The 20696-nt window shown below is 37.1% G+C and overlaps 4 protein-coding genes across 10 annotated transcripts; 3 read left to right on the forward strand and 1 right to left on the reverse strand.

Annotated features, from left to right (window-relative positions):
- The first annotated feature begins 377 nt into the window (after positions 1–377).
- Positions 378–5035, forward strand: LOC105164105 (putative copper-transporting ATPase HMA5). The gene is made up of 6 exons (XM_011082674.3): positions 378–689; positions 1776–3170; positions 3250–3504; positions 3587–3709; positions 3812–4291; positions 4498–5035. Exons 1-6 carry the CDS (start codon positions 450–452, stop codon positions 4918–4920), a joined length of 2916 nt encoding a protein of 971 aa, XP_011080976.1. The 5' UTR covers positions 378–449; the 3' UTR covers positions 4921–5035.
- Positions 5036–5085: 50 nt separating this feature from the next.
- LOC105164106 (glutathione S-transferase T1) lies at positions 5086–7542 on the reverse strand. The gene is made up of 7 exons (XM_011082675.3): positions 7373–7542; positions 7180–7253; positions 7042–7102; positions 6325–6378; positions 5940–6019; positions 5572–5777; positions 5086–5481 (listed from the first exon to the last, which is right to left on the reverse strand). The coding sequence occupies exons 1-7, from the start codon at positions 7435–7437 to the stop codon at positions 5311–5313; spliced, it is 711 nt and encodes a 236-aa protein (XP_011080977.1). The 5' UTR covers positions 7438–7542; the 3' UTR covers positions 5086–5310.
- Positions 7543–12605: 5063 nt separating this feature from the next.
- On the forward strand, positions 12606–18120 carry LOC105164103 (C2 calcium/lipid-binding plant phosphoribosyltransferase family protein). Of its 7 annotated transcripts, none has more exons than XM_011082669.3 (3): positions 12606–12764; positions 14145–14275; positions 14881–18120. In XM_011082669.3, exon 3 carries the CDS (start codon positions 14942–14944, stop codon positions 17945–17947), a length of 3006 nt encoding a protein of 1001 aa, XP_011080971.1. In that variant the 5' UTR covers positions 12606–12764; positions 14145–14275; positions 14881–14941; the 3' UTR covers positions 17948–18120. The 7 variants fall into 7 exon arrangements, with proteins under 7 accessions (XP_011080971.1, XP_088737733.1, XP_088737732.1 ...); XM_088881607.1 differs by having other exon boundaries at positions 14145–14253; positions 14879–18120; XM_088881606.1 differs by having other exon boundaries at positions 12622–13115.
- A 258-nt stretch (positions 18121–18378) lies between these two features.
- On the forward strand, positions 18379–20485 carry LOC105164102 (xyloglucan-specific galacturonosyltransferase 1). The gene has a single exon (XM_011082668.3). The coding sequence runs from the start codon at positions 18728–18730 to the stop codon at positions 20438–20440; it is 1713 nt and encodes a 570-aa protein (XP_011080970.1). The 5' UTR covers positions 18379–18727; the 3' UTR covers positions 20441–20485.
- Positions 20486–20696: the final 211 nt, after the last annotated feature.

A 20696-nucleotide genomic window follows, 5' to 3' on the forward strand; every position in this document is an offset into this window, starting at 1 on the left:
TTTTATAAGTTCGTCCAAACACCCTCTGAAGAGAAGTTTGCAATAGATTCTTTTTTGTGGTGGGAATAAGTTTCAGAGAAAATTGTAAGCTAGTTTTAGTAAAAATTTAAAGGTTTTGAAAATATAAAAAATAATTTAATATTTCCAGTTTCATTGATAGGTTGAAAAAGTTGCTATGAAGCTGTTTATAACTTTTAATTAAAAAAATTCAAATAAAAAAATATAAACTAAAACACTTTTTTTTTAATTTATTTTTTGAGAATAAATTTAAAAATACTTATTTTAATCATTTGCAAACACGGCGTTGCTTATAAAATAATAAAAGAATGTTTTATTCAGAGATGGGCCGCAAACAACTATATATATATATATGTGGAAATATAGAATTAGAACATACAGAGACATAGAAATATAGAAATCGAAGCACACTGAGCTACTTTGGATTATTAATGGCGGGAAAGCTGCACGGATACCATCCTCATAAAGGCATCACCGTGTCGTCGTCGGATGAAGAGAAATGCATCCAAGACTCGGAAGCAAAGGCCCTCTTCTCCGTCACCGGAATGACGTGCTCCGCCTGCTCCGCCGCCGTCGAGAAGGCTGTCAAGCGCCTCCCCGGAATCAAGGAGGCGGCGGTCGATGTCCTCAACCACCGCGCGCAAGTCGTCTTCTGTCCCGCTTTTGCCAATGTAAGTAAGTTATTAGTTTCACTGTTGTTTAGCCCGCGCACACCGCGCGTGTGTGTGTTCTCTTGAGATTCATCCGTGAACTGCATGCGCAGGTCTGTTTCTTTTACTATTATTATTAGTTTCAGGTTTAGGTGAATTTTTTTTTTTTATCTAAAAAAAAGGTATTTTATTTTTTTTGAATTGTACGTTAATCATACGTCAATTGTATCGCACTTATTATTTAATTGGTTCAAATTCCTGAATTAGAATTTTCTCTTACGGCAACATATTGTAACTATACGTCCACCGTCGAGTTCTTTCAAGTGATGCATTTAGTGCAATGGTCTTTAAATTGAATTTATCAAATTTTAAAATTTACGTAACAAGTGTAATATATTTATTAATAGTTGGTGCACAATTCAAGCGATGAATAATATAATAAGTATATTACATTTATTATATGATTAGCTCAATTCAATCATACCTGATTCAAATAAAAAATTTTCCCAACTCCCGTCTCATCATATCCAGTATAAAATTGCGTAGCTCGTGAAAAATAAAGTATGAAGCGATATAAAGCTATATATAAAGTCACCTTTAATATATCCGGCAAAAACATATGCTTTCCACATCTAAATCTTGACTGGAACATAATTCTTGGTATTATAATGAAACTTGGGAGAAGAGTAGTGGATGTTTTGAACAATAACACTTTATCGTAAAGCAGACAACGTAAACAATTAATCATTCCACTTTAACAAAAGTTTAATTTGGCCTTTCATGTAATTAAAGGTGATGTTTGAAGTTCGTCACTGCTGTTGTTGGGGCCTATGATTCTTTAATTTGGCCGCAACAAACCAACCAGCAAATGTTATTACACTTGCTTTGTGTTTATTGGGTGTATGTCAATTGCATAACGAGTGTAATAGATTTGATTTAAATAAGAATTTTCTTCAGTGTCTAATGAACAGTTGTTTTTTACTCAGTATCACTTATTATATAAGATCAGAAAAGCTGTGATCACCATATGCTTAAACTAGTAAGTTTGGATAGCTAGCAATCATCCGGACCATATAGAATGAAGTTCTCGTGTTTGACAATATGCAGGAGGAAATTATCCGCAAGGCAATTGAGGATGCGGGGTTTCAAGCCAGACTGATAACAGAAGAGATAAATGAGAGATACACGCAAGTGTGCCAAATTCGTATACAAGGACTGAACTGCATTTCTTGTTCCATGACTCTGGAATACTATTTATCGGCTATGCATGGAGTACAAAAAGCACTTGTTGCATTGCCTAGTGAACAACTCGAAGTCCACTATGACCCGAAAATCTTGACCTATGATCAGATTCTGGAATACATTGAAGACGTTGGGTTTGAGGGCACACTCATCAGCAATGGGGAAGAAGACCGGTGCAAAGTACGCCTCCAGGTTGATGGACTACAAACGGATGGTTCAATGACAATGATCGAGAGTTCTCTTAGAGCATTGCCGGGAGTTCAAGAAATACACTTTGAGCCAGAGCTGAAGAAACTGTCGATTTCCTATGAACCAGACTTGACGGGGCCAAGAGATTTCATCAAGACTATTCAGGCCTCTGGATTGGGGAACACCAAGGCTGTCATATTTCCCGAAAGAAGAGGAAGAGAAGCTAACAGAGAGGAAGAAATCAAACAATACTATAAATCTTTTCTGTGGAGTCTTGTCTTTACCGTTCCTGTTTTCTTGATTTCCATGGTGTTTATGTATATCCCTGTTATCAATCATGGGCTGGACATCAAGGTAGTTAACATGCTTACTATTGGGGAGATTTTGAGGTGGGTGTTGACAACACCAGTTCAGTTCATTATCGGGCGACGATTCTATATCGGTGCTTATAAGGCACTGCGCCGTGGATCGGCAAATATGGATGTCTTGATTGCACTGGGAACAAATGCTGCTTATTTTTATTCGGTGTATTCAGTTCTGAGAGCTGCAACTTCTCCGAGTTTTGAGTCTACTGATTTTTTTGAGACCAGCTCAATGCTCATTTCTTTCATACTACTGGGAAAGTACCTGGAGGTTTTGGCCAAGGGGAAGACTTCTGAAGCCATAGAGAAGCTCATGGACTTGTCTCCTGAGACAGCTACTCTGTTAACCATAGACAGGGAAGGAAATGTGTTGAAGGAGGAAGAAATAGACAGCCAATTAATACAAAAGAATGATGTGATGAAGATTTTACCTGGTGGAAAACTACCATGTGATGGATTTGTTACATGGGGCCAAAGTCATGTAAATGAGAGCATGATTACTGGAGAATCCAGGCCGGTTGCAAAAACGAAGGGTGACACAGTGATCGGCGGAACCCTGAATTCAAACGGAGTGCTGCATGTTAAGGCAACAAAGGTTGGATCAGAGAGTGCTCTTTCGCAAATCCTTAGACTAGTTGAATCAGCACAAATGGCGAAGGCTCCTGTTCAGAAATTTGCTGATCTTGTGTCAAAATTCTTTGTTCCACTGGTATGTGATAAATGCTCTACCTTTTTACACTTCTCCATCTGCTTCTAACTGATCATCTCTTGCTCGTTTCACAATGCAGGTTATAGTTCTTTCGATCTCCACTTGGTTTGCCTGGTTTTCTGCTGGAAAATTGAATGGATATCCTAAAACCTGGATTCCTTCTTCTATGGATAGTTTTGAGCTTGCTCTTCAGTTTGGCATATCAGTCATGGTCATAGCCTGTCCATGCGCACTTGGCCTGGCTACTCCAACAGCTGTTATGGTTGGTACTGGAGTTGGTGCTTCTCAAGGTGTGCTGATCAAAGGTGGCCAGGCATTAGAAAGCACTCATAAGGTCTGTTTACAGTATCGACCTTTTCTTATCTGGACTTGAAAGAAGTGCATCCAAGACTAACTGGTTTAAACCTTTCTGACAGGTGAACTGCATAGTCTTCGACAAGACGGGCACTCTCACAATGGGGCAGCCAGTGGTGGTCGGCAGCAGGATCTTGAAAGACATTAGTCTTCAAGAATTTAATTCCCTGGTTGCTGCTGCCGAGGTACTTCATATCCTACATGTCAAGCAAATGTTAGTAAATGTCTCTCCACTTTAAGTAAGTTCCAAAAAGTATATATGTCGACTATGGTGTTTCTATTATCAGGTGAACAGCGAACATCCATTGGCCAAGGCAATCATTGAGTATGCTGAAAAGTCTAGGCAAGATGAAGAGAACCCTGTTTGGCCAGAAGCCCGTGACTTCGAATCCATAACTGGTCATGGTGTGAAGGCAGTTGTCCAAGGCAAAGAAGTCCTTGTGGGAAACAAGAGTTTGATGTTGGATCACAATGTAGATGTTCCACTGGATGCTGAAGAGATGCTAGCAGAAACCGAAGGGTTCGCTCAAACTGGAATTCTTGTGTCTATTGACAGGGAGCTGCATGGAATTTTTGCTGTATCTGATCCATTAAAGCCTGGGGCTAAAGAAGTCATCTCCATTCTAAAATCTATGAAAATCAATAGTATAATAGTGACAGGTGACAACCAGGGAACTGCAGATGCGATTGCCAAAGAGGTCGGCATATATAATGTCATTGCAGAGGCTAAGCCTGAGCACAAAGCAGAGAAAGTGAAGGAACTACAGGTAATATGGTCAGCAATTTGGACAATACATGCTAGTTGCAAGAATTTCCTCCGTCCCTCTAGTATCTCTTACTAAAAATAGAATTCGGTCAAGTATGTACAAATTTACCTCTGAAAATAGCTGACCCTGTAGATGTAACTCACATCGAGCTCTACACGCTCTAATAATGCTGGTTTGATATTCTTTTTTACTTGTTTCCTGGGCAGGCTGCAGGGAACGTTGTGGCTATGGTGGGAGATGGGATTAATGACTCGCCAGCACTCGTTGCAGCAGACGTTGGGATGGCAATTGGTGCAGGCACAGACATTGCGATTGAGGCAGCTGACATTGTTCTGATGAAGAGCAATTTGGAGGATGTCATAACTGCCATAGACCTCTCTCGGAAAACCTTTTTCAGAATCCGACTTAACTATCTCTGGGCATTAGGGTACAACACCCTTAGCATCCCCCTTGCTGCAGGGGCACTTTTCCCGTCCACTGGATTTCGGTTGCCACCATGGGTTGCCGGAGGAGCCATGGCTGCCTCTTCAGTCAGTGTTGTCTGCAGCTCTCTTTTACTGAAGAATTACAAGAGACCTACGGTGCTGGATGCTCTAGAGATAAAGAGGAAAAACCGAGTAGATTTCTAAGGCTAACAATTCCAAATCAATGCATAGGTATTGTACTAGGAACCGTGCTACAAGTATAAGAATTTGTATATTTTGCTATTACTCGGATCACAAGATTCCAACTTTCTACTGCTAAGATCAATCACTAGTAATCTACAAATGCACAGATTTTCATTAGATGTGGAATGGTCGGAAGAATTTCAGTTGAAATATTTCATTCCTTCATACTTCACAACTCTGATAATATTTGCAGAATGCATCTTTTAACCACAGACCAGAGTACATTAAAACTCATAAACATACAAACCAGAAGCCAACACACACATTCATGCTATACTAGTACATAAAACCTGCGATGTAGACTTCGACATTTTCCATATCTTAGGGAGTTATTTGATTTTTGCTTGACGCTCATTTTTCGCTTGCTTGGACCTTCAGTTCCTTAAGCTTCTCTCTGATTGGGACCATTATCGAGTGAATTTCATCAAAATAAGGTGCAGTTGCATTCTTTGTGTCCTTAATCCACTTCAAAATTCTCTTGTGAGGGCCTAGAATACGCTCACGGTCCTCCTCATCTGCAAACTGAATCAGGAGGGAACAGGGTTGAATATTTTGTTGATTAGAGAAGATCTCAAAGCATGGTATAGAAAACAAAGGTCGCCCTTTTCTTACCTCAAGTTGCATGATTTCACAAACTAAAGCAAGATCTGCAATGGAAGGCTTTGAATTTCCAAGCAAAAAAGGCGCATCTCCTTCAAGCCAAAAAGAGTCGAGCTTTGCAAGAGATGCTGACATAAGTTCTTCCCCTTCAGCTGCTGCTTGTGGGTTCGCAGGCAGGCCAAGTGCTAGTGCAACAGCGGTATTAAAAATATAACCAACTGAAAAGAGAGAATTTGTAGAAAGAGAGCAAGTTAGATAAACGAGCAAAGTCTAGGCATTAGTCATCTGATCAAATATGCAAATTGACATTAACTAGGTGACAAACTTACTTGCAATGGCAAGAACTTTAAGAAAACTTTACAGACATGCACATTAATCACCTGAACCACGGCGCAAGTTTGAGTGGTGCCAATCCAGCACTGAGTGGATCTTTGCTCTTTTCTGTACATCAGCTGGATACCTGCGCCATAAAAAGAACAACAGCTGCAGAATATGAGTTTGATAGATACGTTGGACATAAAACAGCATAAGATATGAACGAAAGGATAAACTGAACAGATGTGAATACGTAACTGATGCAATCCAATATCAATTCAAAAAGACAGAATCGAGATTCCCAAAACCACAAGTTTACAAAATCACATGAAACTCCCACAGTGCCTACACATATTTCTACACAAATCACTAGTAGAACGCAAGAATACATGATCACGTGATAGAAATTCAGCGAAAGACTAATGGTAAAAGCAAAGAGGTTGAATGTACCAGTGATGAGCAACTCCAGGAAATGCAGAAGCCAGATAAATAAGTATAGCATGGCTGCAGAGAACAACAAATTTATGAACAGATTACAGAGACATTGCTAATGAAAATGGTGTGTGTGTATATACATAAGATAAGATAAGGTACATATCAGCCCACTCAAACTCTTCTGAGTGAAAATCTGCATTAAAATCTTGCAAGAAACACCCGCAAAGAACAATCTTTTGGGCTTGAGCTGCTCGTCAGCTCATCTAAAGGCATTCACAACTGGATTTAAATTGAAATGAGGCCAAATTGCGCAGCTCCACTAAGCTAGGATTGTTTGGTGTTAAATTCGTGTAAATTGCCAAACTATGGAATTCCTAATGCTCAGGACTCTTAAGACTCCTTTGAGACATTAAAGGAAACTTGAACTTATCCTGTCCTGCAGTGTGAGTACTAGCTATCTTAAAATTTGTCCAGATTCTAACAAGAGTGATTAACTTGTCCATGCCATTGACAAAATATAAAGTGATGACCTGCTAATAACATGTAATCAATCAATCACAATCGCAATCCTGTCCGCATCTCAATCATCATCGGTGATATGACCGTAGACTGAGATCAACCAAGTTCAAACATTACCTGACATCCACGAAATTCTAACAGACTACATCAAATATTACTGGAACCAAGTGGAGGACTGCAGATAATCATGCATAAATATGGTAGACAAAGTACCTTTCAAAAAGCTTGAAATCACCATGAACAATAGCTGGAACTTGTTTCATGGGATTAACTTCTGAAAACAAAACCAGGGAAAGAAGAGTAAGAGAAAAATCAGTACTTTATTCTCAAAATCTCAGAAATCTTTGGCACCTGCGAACTCAGGGAAGTGGTGCTGCTTCTTGGCGAGGTCGATCTTCACCTCCTCAAATTCGATACCGTTTGCCCTTCAACAAAACAAGAATCAGACAGTCAAAGAAACACCTAAAAATTCTAACACAAAGATGAAAATGGATCGTTCATAATCAATAAAAACGAACAAGTGATGGAAGAAGAGAAACCCCACTTGCAGAAGATAAGAATTGCGCGTGAAGGCTGGGAAATGCGATCAACGTACAGTTTCAGCTCCATTTTCCTTCACTTTTCACACACTCACATACACGCACACCAGAGAGAGCGGCTGCTTTTTGAGAGTGTGAGGCTCTTGGCCAGTATATGCAGAATTGCACATGTATGAATTTCCTCATATTAATAAAGTATATATTAATTTCTTGATGATATATTTATATATATATTCTAATTCACATTACAATAATAGTATAATATATTTGTTAAGTGATTAGTTTACTGTTAAAAAAATCGACAATTACGAAAAATTCTAATTCGAACCCAATTCATCCAAATTAGTTTATATGGTAAGTGTAATTGGCGTACAATTTAAAAAAAAATGATTAATTCTATAATAAATAGGGATAAAATTACATTCATCTCCCTTAAAGTTGGGTGTAATTACACATAAATTCTATATGATTTGGAAAATTACATCTAATACTTTTGAGCTTTGTTTCCATCTAGCAAATAAGTCCTCCCGTTGGTCAAGAAAATCAGTGAATTTATTGATACTAAAAAAAAAATTGATGAAAAGATACTTACTTTCGATTGACTATTACTAACTTATTGCAAATTAAATATTTTTTTGAGACTGAAATACCCATATAACAATGAAAATATACCTTCTCACATATATTAACGAGTGAAGAAATACGTACGAGAATAATTTGATAATAAAAAAGATTTATTTAACCTGTAATAATTCAATAATAAGTCAATCGAGAATAAATAAGAATTTTCTTTTTGATTTTTTGTTAACGTCAACAAATTCAGTGAATTTTGAGGGACTTTTATTTGTTAGATTACAGCAAACCTCATGGGTGTTAAATATAATTTTTCAAACTATATAAAATTTATGTATAATAATACGAAACTTTATAAAAAGGAAGTATAATTATTTTTAATAAATATATTATATTTATTTTATAATTAATTTAATTCGACAAAATTAATAGAAATTAAAAATTTTCCATATATATATATAGAGAGAGGGCGGATGTCACTAGGCTATACTCCGGACATTACTTTTTGACTTTTTCCCTTACAATGGGGATGGTGATGCGATGGGGTTGGGGATGGTGGCGCCGCCTGCCGGCCAATCCTCCATTATTGTTATCTATTCTAAATAAATTGTCGGAATCCATACCACATATTTTTTAATTAGTAACAGTAGGAGACTATTCCCTTTGTTCTTCCACGCAAATCTGCATTTTCTAAAATTAACTTAAAGTCGGCAAAAAAGTCAAACGGATTTAAAGGATATATTCGTGTTTTCATTTTCAGTTTCAGTTTTAGAAATAGTAATTAAAATAAAAATATATCTGTTTATATGTATTTTTATTTAAAATATATTGATCTAACATCACAGTTCAATATAAAATACGGCCTCATTGACTAATCCAAAATATATTCTCATTTTATCAAAATTAAAAACACATTTGCCACTGAAAATAAAAACACAAAGGCTATATAAATACAACTTGATCTCCGCTATTCTCTTCTTAGAGTGGGGTGGTTTGGCACGAGGATGTGGCCGGGAGAGGAATGCGTTTCGTTTTTAGATAATGGGTATTTTTCATTTCGGGATAAATACATTAATTTTTCTCCTATCTAAATAAAATATTCAAGAGACAAGAGTAGAGACTAATTTCAGCCTAGCCCAATTCTACCCTCCTACAAAACTATACCAAAAACTTCCGAAACCCCTTCCAAAAACAATACTTAACACTCATCACATCATTCATCAATACACATTCCAGAGCTTGAACTAATCTTTTCAAACCTTACAAAATCTACTTGAGAGTAACACCAAACAACGTTGGGCCAATGCAATAAATATGAACACTGCCCATATAAATGTGTTGTGGGCCAAATCCGACGATATCACTCTTAGTAAAGTTGGGCTGAGGCCCATGTCTTCAGAGATATCGCTTATTACCAAATTCATTGGGTCCGCAAACTGCCCCAAATTTCCAAGGAAAGGAATTAAAATTAGGATGCCTCGAAAGGGGAGACAATGGGGGGTGGGCCCCAGAGTGACAGGGCTCTCTTGTGAATGAACAGAAGATGAGGGCCACATTTATGAAGATTGCAATGCGATTGCGACCCATTCCTCACCCCCCCCCCCCCCCCCACCCCAATGTGAGTCAGTCACCACTTCCCATCACAACATTAATTGAAGCAAAATGCCAAATTTGTAAAGTCTCACCCTTCCACACTACACTACTACTTCATGTCCCCATATTTTTCTACTTTTTATGTTACTGCCCCACCACTAACATTACACTTTCACCTTCCCCCCACCCCCACTTCCATAAGACTATGTTTATATTAATAATTGGATTTGAATTTGGAGAAAGTATTTTAAATCAAATTATATTAAATAAATTTTAAATTTATAGCCAGATAATAAAATATATTTTTAATTTTTTTTGCAATATTGAATTACTTAAATAAATTTGATGAATTTGTTATTTTGAATCTGAAATTCTTGAAATTAAAAATTTCAAATCTATCAATCGGAACGAGGTAAATGATTTTAGGGGATGGTAGCAAAACTTTATTTTAAAGTACTTAGGAATTTTTGGTTGAATTTAAGTTAAGTTGAGGTGTTTGTAATTATATAAATTTTTTTAGGGGTATTTGGAATAAGCTTTATTTTTATGGTAAGAGTAAGTTGTAGAAAATTTTGTGAATTTAGCTGTAATAAAAATTGAGAGTATTTAAATACAAAAATAAAAATCAATAAATTTGTGTTTTTTTATACCAAACACCATCGTAACAATCTTTTTATCTACTTGTAACTTGTATTTTCAAATACTCTTAAATTTTATATTTTAATTATTTTTTTCTATAATTAATAACTTCTCGAAAAACATCGTTCTGCAGATATTCATATTAGTATATTCACGATTGATATGTAAACAGTAATTTTCGTTCGATCTGTATTTTGATGGGGTTGTGATGACGAGCTCATCTTTGAGAAATAACTGACTCAATTCAGATATTTCATAACGATACAAACCCTTCCAATTATTTCTAAAGAATGTTATTATGTTGATTGTCATTTCATTATCATTTATTTATTAAAAAAAAGAAATAATATTAGTAAATCCAAGTATGGGCATATTGACCTAGAAAAGAGGTTGAGACTAGCAAAAGTCTTCATTGCTTTATCCTTTTTTCTTTTCCCAAAATTTTTGCATGATCAAAAGATGTGATAACGCCCATGAATAGTCAATTTGAATTCACATTCTTGAAAATAAAATAAAAAGAAATTTTTGTTTACTTTGGGCATATGTTATACCATTAATCATCCACTCAATGCTCCCTTTGGATGTTTTTTTTTTTTTTTTTGTAATTTTGTTTAAGTGGTGAAATAAAAATAAAACAAAGTTTAAGCTTGTACCCTTTTAAAGATTTGGATATTATTGGATATTTGTGGTTCGAGCATAATTGTACCCAGTCCCATCCGTTAATTCGAAATCAAATCGTTTATGATTTTGTATTTGGAAATTAAAAATTATATCATGTGGACCCGTACAAGTATACATATTTGATCCTATAAGTACTCCACAATGATTTTGATTACGGTACGACTATTATTACTTTCACGCAAATATTTTTTACAAAAAAATAGTACGATAGTATCTTTAATCATTATTTATGAGTGGAAGGCATTATTTTTTATATTGGTATAGATAAATTATCAGCTAAAAATCAGGTTATAAAGATTGGTTGGTCTATTGTGTCGTTGTCAATGAAAAAGGTGGAATTCAAGGTTCATTTTTCCAAGCTATAATGACTAAAGTGGGAACCAAAATAAACAATAAAAAAAATTAAAAAACATTTGTTGATGGATATGACATGTTGACCGCTTTGATTTTATATTTTATAACTTCGAGGGCCCAAATAAGATTTTTCTCTTTCCAATGTAAGAACTAGGATATGCATTTTGCCTCTTATTTTGTTTAAAATAATAATAATAATAATAATGACAACAATAATAGTAATAATATATTTTTATATTTAAATATATATCATGGATATATGTAATTCAAAATATTTTTATAGTTAAATAGAGTGTATTAAATATATAATACAAGATATAATTCAAACTTGTAATATTGATTAATTAATACATAGGAAAGAAAGAGCTTTTTTGTGAAATGTACTTTTGTCCTTTGTCCTTCATGGTGCCATTTATAAGGTCCCCAAGCCATCCCATCCAACCTTATTTATGATTTATTATATAAAATAATAGTTTGTTATCATCTGAACAAACTATTAGTATTTATGCGCTTTTTCGTTTACGACGTATCTTTTGATTTATCGAGTTGATTGTTTAGCCTTTTATATTATATTGTACTGATATACTACTATTTATTTCATAAAATTTATATTATCGAAAAAATAAAATAAAAATTTGTTAGTAATTCATTAAGCTCGAGATAAACTCAGATTGTTTATTCGATTTTAAAAGTATGATAGTATAAATTGATCTTATTTTACATTTTATCTAATTAAATAAGTACCAAATAAAAATTTTATTGTTCAATCAAAACTTATCAATTATTTATTTCAGCTACAAGAGTAAACAACTCCTGGAAACTTACTTTTATTTTTTGGTACTTATATCAAAATTAAATGCTTATCCATGAACTATGCTATTGGATTATTGGAACTTGTTGGAAATTATATAATTATATAATTTTGTATATAATTTGGAAATTGAATGTGTTTCAATACAGACGAAGAAATTAATTCAGTATCTATATTTTATATTAGTAAGTGAGAATGACACAATATTTATACGAAATTATAATCAATTACCAATTTTGTTATGTGAGATGAAATACAGGAAAAGTAAATTACCTCTTTTTAGAAATACTTACGGGATAAAGAGAAGTTATAGCTCGAATTGAATTTAATTGTATTGAAATTAATTATATAATAAGTGAATATTCTTACAATATAATTAATTTGGTTGAACAAATCTAATTCGACCCATTGGGTAAGAATTTTTTTTTGGGAGTAACCGTCTTTTTTTTTTTTTCCTTATTTAGGCGATTTTTTAAAATTAAGATTTTTATTACATGTAATATAACCCCAAGAAATTGTGAAAAACCTTTGACCAAGAATGATGGTGTATGTAATAATCTCCATCTCCAAACTAATCTGAACATTCCTCTAGCCCACCGCAACCCCCCCCCCCCCCCCGGAAAAGGTCCCCAAACCCATATACAGATGATATATATATAAATGGGAGGAAGCAAGATGAGAGTGTTCCAGTCCTTTGCCGTTGCTACATTGTTCTACTGCTTCTAGCCCATTTCATCTTCTTTACAGTGAGTGTGTGTGTGTGTGTCTTTTCTTTAAACCTTTGTGTAGCGGTGGTGGAAATTTTATCAAGTTTTCTGCTGAAACGCCAGAAGGAAAAAAAAAAAAAAAAGAAGAAGAAGAAAGAACAGTTAATTCTTTCTTCGGGTCTTTGATTCCAGGAGGAGGACTCGACAAAGCCAGCATCTTTTTTTGCACTCTTTTGATGTATCATTCAATGGCCATTTCATTTTTAAGTACCCCATTTGCTTGATTCTGAATGAAGAACACTGGTTGTTTCAAGATTTCAGCAAACATTTCATGGATTTTCATTCCCGGAAGAAAAGATCTCATTTTTCTTGATTTTCACACTGATGCAGGCACAAACACATATTTCTGCTTAATTATTGTTCCGGGCCACAAGATCTTAATTTATTCAAAGTTTTCTCTTTGCCGGATGCTTATCCGTCATTCTGTTCATTATGTTACTGAAAGTTGTTTTTATCTGTCAGCTTGTAATCATTTCAAAGATGGAGTCTTTTTGCCATGATTAAAGTGTTATGGCTTTTCTTTTTGTGATTATGTTTGCATTTCTTGATATATTTCTTTTCTTTTTCCTCTGAGAAGATGGAGAAAACGCTTTGCCCTTTAGTGCTTTGTGGAGTATATTCACTTCTGGCATCAGATGTGAATAAAGCTCATGTGTCTTTAGCGTTACTTAAGGAAAAATATAACTTCACCTGCATTTTGTACCACTTCTTCTATTTGTTTATTTGTTTTTTCAATTCCAAGAATACTTTGTTTAAGCTCATAGATCTCTCCACGAGGTACACCAGCACATGGTTCTTGCCAAACTATTTGACCTCATTTTTTCTCTTATTTTCCCCTTTGTTTCTTACATATACACTCCACTCTTGGCCTTTAACTATACTTTTATTTTAAGCTTCATTGGCATATTTTGTTGGAGTAAGTCATGTACTGTAAGTTCCATTTGATCTGGATACTAATGACCCCTTAATGAAACTATTGGTATTCTTGTATATCTTTCTTTCATACTTTTGGCTGATGTCTTGTAGATGGGCTTTTTAGTGAAAGTGATCTCATTTCTTGTCTTTACTAGGATGCAATCTGTGTTTTAATTATTATTGTTGATGCTACTTTAACTTGTGGGCCTGATTGGATGATTCTGTTTAAGCTATTCTGGTATATTTTTTCTGCAGATCTGCTTGTGCTCTAAACAATTGTTTTTGATACTCTGCACTTAAGTTTAAGAAACATCTAGCACCTTCTTTGAGTTGGATTATTAATTGCAACTGACTTAGTTTGATTTGCATGGAACCCGAAATGAAAAGTTAATTGGTTTCTACTTCCATGGGTGTTTACTTATGATGCTCCTGTTTTCATTTCAGAATATCTTTAGCTGCAGTCACTGTCTCGCCTTTCGGCTATTTTTGGTGAAGTTTTTCTGCATCCATTGTCAGAATTTGGATCTCAAGCTGCTCAAAATCATCACTTCGAAGGGGTGTAAATACACTCTAAGGTGTGAGATTAGACCCTACAGGATTGGTTTGTGTGTTTAACTGGTTTAAGATTCGTTTAATGCCTGATATCAATTTGTTTCTCAGTAAAATAAATGTTCTTTTGGTTGTCATACTTTTAAAGTTTAGTTACTATAGGCAATATTTTGGCGTGTCTTTGTCCTGGCAAGCCATTAAGAATGAGCTATGTTACTGAACGTATCATCTTAGTTGCAATTGTGGTACTTTAGATGATAAGAATTAGCAAACTTGTGTATTTTATAGATAGTACTTAAAAGCTAAGAAAGATAAGATAAGACAGGAAGTAATATTCAGCTTGCATCAGCCTATTCTGATTAACTTTATAAATTAATTCATCCTATTCCAAATATTGAACTTTGAACATGCAGCATTTGCAAGCATTCCCATTACTGGTTCTTTTTGTTCCTCAAACTATCATGCTCTTGCATTAATCATTTTTAACTTTGCTAGTTTCGGATTATCTCTTTTACATCTTTTTCCACATTCAGTTTTCTCTATGGCCATCTTTACGGCTTCCCTACAATGTAGCAATAAAATTCCGAAGCTCAAATCTTAATTAATTTTGTGTTATTGTTTTTATTTCCAGGTTCCTGCAAATCATCTTTCTCTTTGGCTGGACAGCAGTTTTTGATAATTAACAAAGTGCGATGACTGTAGGAAACCTAAAGCTTGGGGTGGATATTGTAAGTGCTCATAACCTTTTGCCCAAAGATGGGCAGGGTTCATCTAGTGCTTTTGTGGAGCTTTATTTTGATGGTCAGAGGTACCGCTCCACAATCAAAGAGAAGGATCTTAATCCCGTGTGGAATGAGACCTTTTACTTCAACATATCCGATCCTTCAATCCTTCACTGTCTAACTCTTGATGCTTACATCTATAATCATGTCAAAGCAACTCAATCTAGAGCTTTCCTCGGAAAAGTTAGCATCAATGGAACTTCCTTCGTACCCTACCCGGATGCAGTCGTCCTGCACTATCCTTTGGAGAAGCGTGGTATTTTCTCGCGTGTTCGGGGAGAACTTGGCCTCAAGGTTTATATCACAGATGATCCATCTATAAAGTCATCAACCCCTGTTTCTGCAGCCGAGGAATCTCAAATGCCCTCGGAGTCAGTTCAAAAACCAATCTCAAACTCAGCTCATAAAACAGAGACTAGGCATACATTCTACACTCTCCCAAAACGTAATTCTGAACAGCATAATCACCCTCCAGAAGTTGAAGTACCTCATCATTCGACTAAATATGTGGCCGACGAGATGAAGGCTCCTGAACCAATACCTCCAAAGCTTGTCCGGATGCACTCGACATCATCAGCACAACCAGTTGATTATGCACTTAAGGAGACTAGTCCTTTCCTTGGTGGGGGACGGGTTGTTGGTGGACGTGTTATACGAACTGACAGGGCAGGTGCAGGCACCTATGATCTTGTTGAGAAAATGCACTTCCTGTTTGTTAGAGTTGTCAAGGCTCGTGAACTCCCTGCCATGGATGTCACTGGGAGTCTAGATCCTTATGTAGAGGTGAGAATTGGAAACTATAAAGGAGTTACAAAGCACATCGAGAAGAACCAGCATCCAGTGTGGAATGTAGTTTTTGCCTTCTCAAGAGAGCGGATGCAAGCATCTATACTAGAAGTCGTTGTTAAGGACAAAGATCTTGTGAAAGATGATTATGTTGGTTTTGTCAGATTTGACCTCAATGAGGTTCCAATGCGTGTTCCACCTGATAGCCCCCTGGCCCCAGAATGGTACCGTCTCGAAGATAAGAAGGGCGAGAAGATAAAGGGTGAGCTGATGCTTGCAGTCTGGATTGGCACTCAAGCAGATGAGGCTTTTCCTGATGCATGGCACTCTGATGCAGCTACACCTATTGACAGCTCAGCAGCTGCTTCTGCTCTTATACGCTCTAAAGTTTATCATGCACCACGTTTATGGTACGTCCGTTGTAATGTTGTTGAAGCCCAGGACTTAATTCCATCAGAGAAGACTCGGTTCCCTGATGCTTATGTGAAGGCACAAATAGGAAACCAAGTCATGAGGACAAAACCAATTCAGTCTCGGAACTTTAACCCTGTGTGGAATGAGGATTTGTTTTTTGTTGCTGCCGAACCTTTTGAAGACCATCTCATTCTTACAGTTGAGGATCGAGTGGCTCCTGGAAAAGATGAAATAATCGGGAGGGTTATTATTCCACTAAACATGGTAGAAAGGCGTGCTGATGATCGCATAATTCATTCTCGTTGGTTTAACTTGGAAAAGCCAGTTGCTGTAGATGTTGATCAATTAAAGAAAGATAAATTCTCTAGCAGGCTTCACCTACGAGTCTGCTTAGACGGAGGCTACCATGTTCTAGACGAATCAACTCATTATAGCAGTGACCTCCGCCCCACAGCAAAACAGCTTTGGAAACCACCAATTGGTATTTTGGAACTTGGCATCTTAAATGCTGTGGGACTTCACCCCATGAAAACACGTGATGGAAAGGGCACATCAGATACATATTGTGTGGCTAAATATGGTCACAAATGGGTCCGAACTCGTACAATTGTAGACAATTTGTTCCCCAAGTACAATGAGCAGTACACATGGGAGGTCTTTGATCCTGCAACCGTACTCACAGTTGGTGTTTTTGACAACAGCCAACTAGGTGACAAGGGAGCAAATGGGAACAAGGACCTAAAGATTGGCAAGGTACGGATTCGAATATCTACACTTGAAACAGGCCGAGTCTACACACATTCTTATCCACTGCTGGTTCTCCATCCTACTGGTGTTAAGAAGATGGGGGAAGTTCATTTGGCACTGCGATTTTCATGCACTTCTTTTGCTAACATGCTCTATGTATACTCACGACCTCTGTTGCCAAAGATGCACTACATTAGGCCTTTTACTGTGATGCAATTGGACATGCTAAGGCATCAGGCCGTCAACATAGTGGCCACAAGGCTGGGCCGGGCAGAACCCCCTCTTAGGAAGGAGGTTGTGGAATATATGTCCGACGTGGACTCGCACCTTTGGAGCATGCGCAGAAGCAAGGCCAACTTTTTCCGCCTGATGTCAGTTTTCACTGGATTGTTTGCTGTTGGGAAATGGTTTGGAGATATCTGCATGTGGAAAAACCCCGTCACTACAGTGCTCGTGCATGTGTTGTACCTTATGCTTGTTTCCTTCCCAGAACTGATTCTACCAACAATTTTCCTTTACATGTTTCTGATAGGAGTCTGGAATTTCCGATACCGACCAAGGTATCCTCCTCACATGAACACAAAGATCTCACAGGCAGAGGCAGTACATCCTGATGAACTCGACGAAGAATTTGACACATTCCCGACAAGCCGTAATCCAGATTTGGTTAGAATGAGGTATGATCGGCTGAGGAGCGTGGCAGGTCGAATCCAGACTGTTGTGGGCGATATTGCAACCCAAGGTGAACGTGTCCATTCGCTGTTAAGCTGGAGAGATCCGCGTGCCACTGCCATTTTCGTGACTTTCTGCCTCGTTGCAGCTCTAGTGTTGTATGTCACACCATTCCAGGTAATCGCTGCTTTGGCTGGTATATTCATGATGAGGCATCCAAGATTCCGCTATCGTGTGCCATCAGTGCCTGTCAACTTCTTCCGCCGTCTTCCTGCTAGGACAGACAGTATGTTGTAGAATAACTGCTAAAAATGCTTGATGTAGTGCTCCCCCGACATGCAGGATCGACGTGTTAGAGAACATAATTCTAGTGGTTGTGTGTTTCTAATTCTATTTTCATGTATCAGTTTGTTATCTTTAAATGTTTCTAGAACTTATATATAATAATACCTGTTTGCATAGTAACCTTACCTTCAAGGGTTCTTTACTAATTACTATCAGTAGCAAGTAAATCTTTTACCTTTCCCCTACTCTATATATATATTGTGCAAAGGTATATACGTGCATCTATCAATTATTTAGCCCTGTTCGCATGATATTGATAAAGACTGATCATTGCTTCAACAATTATGACACGATTATGATATATATGGAACACCCGTGTATGGACATCAATTCATCATTGAACTAATAATGGATTGTGAATGACTTATGGTAATAATAAACTAATATGTTTTGTTATGTGTCTTAATTCTCATGCAAATTGAGTATTAGTGCATAATGGGAAGTTTATGTATCAGAAGTCATCAGCGAGTTAGGTGTAGTTTGACTTCATGCAATTTCTCTAATCCAGACCAACAAACAGTCATTCAATGAACAGACAGCACGATCAGAACTCGCTAGTCAAATACTTATTTTTACAGAACCTGTATTATCAGATCACTCTCTCGAAGACGTGCTTCCATGTCTCAATCGATGAATCTGGTTAATCCCCCTAGGGTACGCACTCTTTGCTATTAAAGCTAAAGCTTTTAGTTCACAGGAAGGCAAGAAATTCTGTTAAAAGAAGTGCAAAAAATGGCTGTCTCTGTATCCAGGAAGAAACCAAGATGGTCCAAAAAAACACAGGCTAATGAGCTTGGTTTCTTTTATTCATTTCTTGCAAGAATTCTACTCAAACTGCCTGCAGCAGTTTTTCTCTTAGTTTTCATCTACATATGGTCTTCTTCTACCACTGTTATTTCTGGTAGCGTTGTGCACCTCTGTGTATCGTCTAGGAAGCTCAGCAATCTCTATTGCCTTTCTGCTGGTACTCAACCCGGTTTTCAAATCCCGGTTTCACTAGTCAACCAAAGTTCTTCCACAGTTAATACTGGTGCAAAAGAAGTTGCTGATTTTGATGTCAAGAGTTTGGTTCCTACTCTCAGTGACAGTTCCAGTTTCAGAAATGAAGGTGGAAACGGTGAAGAAACTAGTGATTCTGACAATGAAAGTTCGGTTGTTGCTGTCAATGACAGCAGTGACAACGGTGGTGATGCGAAAATGTTTGAGGACGCTTTCAGGGAAGTCGAACAGCTGCTACAAGTGCATCGTTCCTGGATATCAGATTCAAGTAATTCAACATGTGAAGGAAGAGGGATTTATGTCTATGACCTACCAACGAAATTCAACAAAGACTTGCTAGCCCAGTGTGGAGATATGATCCCCTGGGAGAATTTCTGCAGATTTCTCAGCAATGACGCGTTGGGGGAGCCGATACACAAGCTAGGCAGAGGCTGGCACCATACTCATCAGTACTCGTTGGAGCCCATTTTCCATGCGCGGGTTTTAAAGCATCCATGCAGAGTTTACGATCAGAACGCAGCCAGGCTATTCTATGTGCCCTACTATGGCGGGCTTGACATCTTGAGATGGCACTTCAAGAATGTCTCGGACGATGTAAAGGATTCCTTGGCGCTAGACCTTGTAAGGTGGCTTGAATCACAGGGTCCATGGTACAGGAACTTAGGCAAGGATCATGTCTTTGTTCTTGGGAAGATTTCTTGGGATTTCAGAAGAAACGACAAGTCTTCATGGGGTACTAGATTGCTAGAGCTTTCTGAGATGCAAAATCCTGTCAAGCTCTTGATAGAACGACAACCATGGCACGCCAACGACATCGGGATACCTCATCCAACGTACTTCCACCCTCAGACAGATGATGATATAGTCACATGGCAGCTAAAAGCCATTAAATCAAAGAGGAGAAGCCTGGTGAGCTTTGCTGGTGCAGCAAGGCCTGGTTCGTCCGACAGCATTCGGTCGGTACTAATCGAGCAGTGCCTGTCAACGAGCAATGACTGCAAGTTTCTGAATTGCACATCAGGACAATGTGATCGACCCGAGTCGATTGTAGAGCTCTTCTTGGAGTCTGAGTTCTGCTTACAGCCTACAGGAGACAGTCCAACAAGAAAATCGGTTTTCGACTCACTTGTTTCTGGCTGCATCCCTGTGCTGTTTGATCCCTTTACAGCTTATTATCAGTATCCATGGCATTTTCCGGCCTCCCATGATAAATACTCTGTTTTCATCGACAAAGAAGAGGTGAGAAAGAAGAGTGTTGATGTTGTAGAAAGGCTCATGAAAATCCCCGACAGGGAAAGGGAGAATATGAGGAGATATATAGTTTATGAACTGCTGCCTGGACTGGTTTATGGAGATCTCAACTCAAAATTCGACAAGTTTCAAGATGCATTTTCAATAAGCATCAACAATCTGCTTGCCAGAGTCGGCAGGTTGAATGATGTATAAAGATTAAGAATACAAAATACGTCCGTCGTATGTTATAGAGTAATACACAATTTTTAGTAAGTGGTAATTACATTTACCTGATCTATAATGTATTTACATAAATTTTTCTTACTTTTTGCATAATTATAAAAACCACCTCTAACAGCTCAAAAAACAAAGATAGTATGTGTAATGATATTGACATATTTTTGCGATCTATTATTTTTCAAAAAATAGGAATAATTTATATAAACGATATTGATATTTTTTATGGGTG

The sequence above is a fragment of the Sesamum indicum genome, linkage group LG6 (assembly GCF_026168435.1).
Source record: "Sesamum indicum cultivar Baizhima isolate 11 linkage group LG6, ASM2616843v1, whole genome shotgun sequence".
NCBI lineage: Eukaryota > Viridiplantae > Streptophyta > Magnoliopsida > Lamiales > Pedaliaceae > Sesamum > Sesamum indicum.

Excerpts from the sequence above, each read along its gene's own strand:
- LOC105164105 (XM_011082674.3), top strand. The coding sequence starts at position 450 with ATGGCGGGAAAGCTGCACGGATACCATCCTCATAAAGGCATCACCGTG. Across the intron at positions 3,505-3,586 it reads CATTAGAAAGCACTCATAAG|GTGAACTGCATAGTCTTCGA; the intron begins GTCTGTTTACAG and ends CCTTTCTGACAG. Across the intron at positions 4,292-4,497 it reads AGAAAGTGAAGGAACTACAG|GCTGCAGGGAACGTTGTGGC; the intron begins GTAATATGGTCA and ends TTTCCTGGGCAG.
- LOC105164106 (XM_011082675.3), bottom strand. The coding sequence starts at position 7,437 with ATGGAGCTGAAACTGTACGTTGATCGCATTTCCCAGCCTTCACGCGCA. Across the intron at positions 6,379-7,041 it reads GATTTCAAGCTTTTTGAAAG|CCATGCTATACTTATTTATC; the intron begins GTACTTTGTCTA and ends TGTTCTCTGCAG. Across the intron at positions 5,778-5,939 it reads AAACTTGCGCCGTGGTTCAG|TTGGTTATATTTTTAATACC; the intron begins GTGATTAATGTG and ends CTCTCTTTTCAG.
- LOC105164103 (XM_011082669.3), top strand. The coding sequence starts at position 14,942 with ATGACTGTAGGAAACCTAAAGCTTGGGGTGGATATTGTAAGTGCTCAT.
- LOC105164102 (XM_011082668.3), top strand. The coding sequence starts at position 18,728 with ATGGCTGTCTCTGTATCCAGGAAGAAACCAAGATGGTCCAAAAAAACA.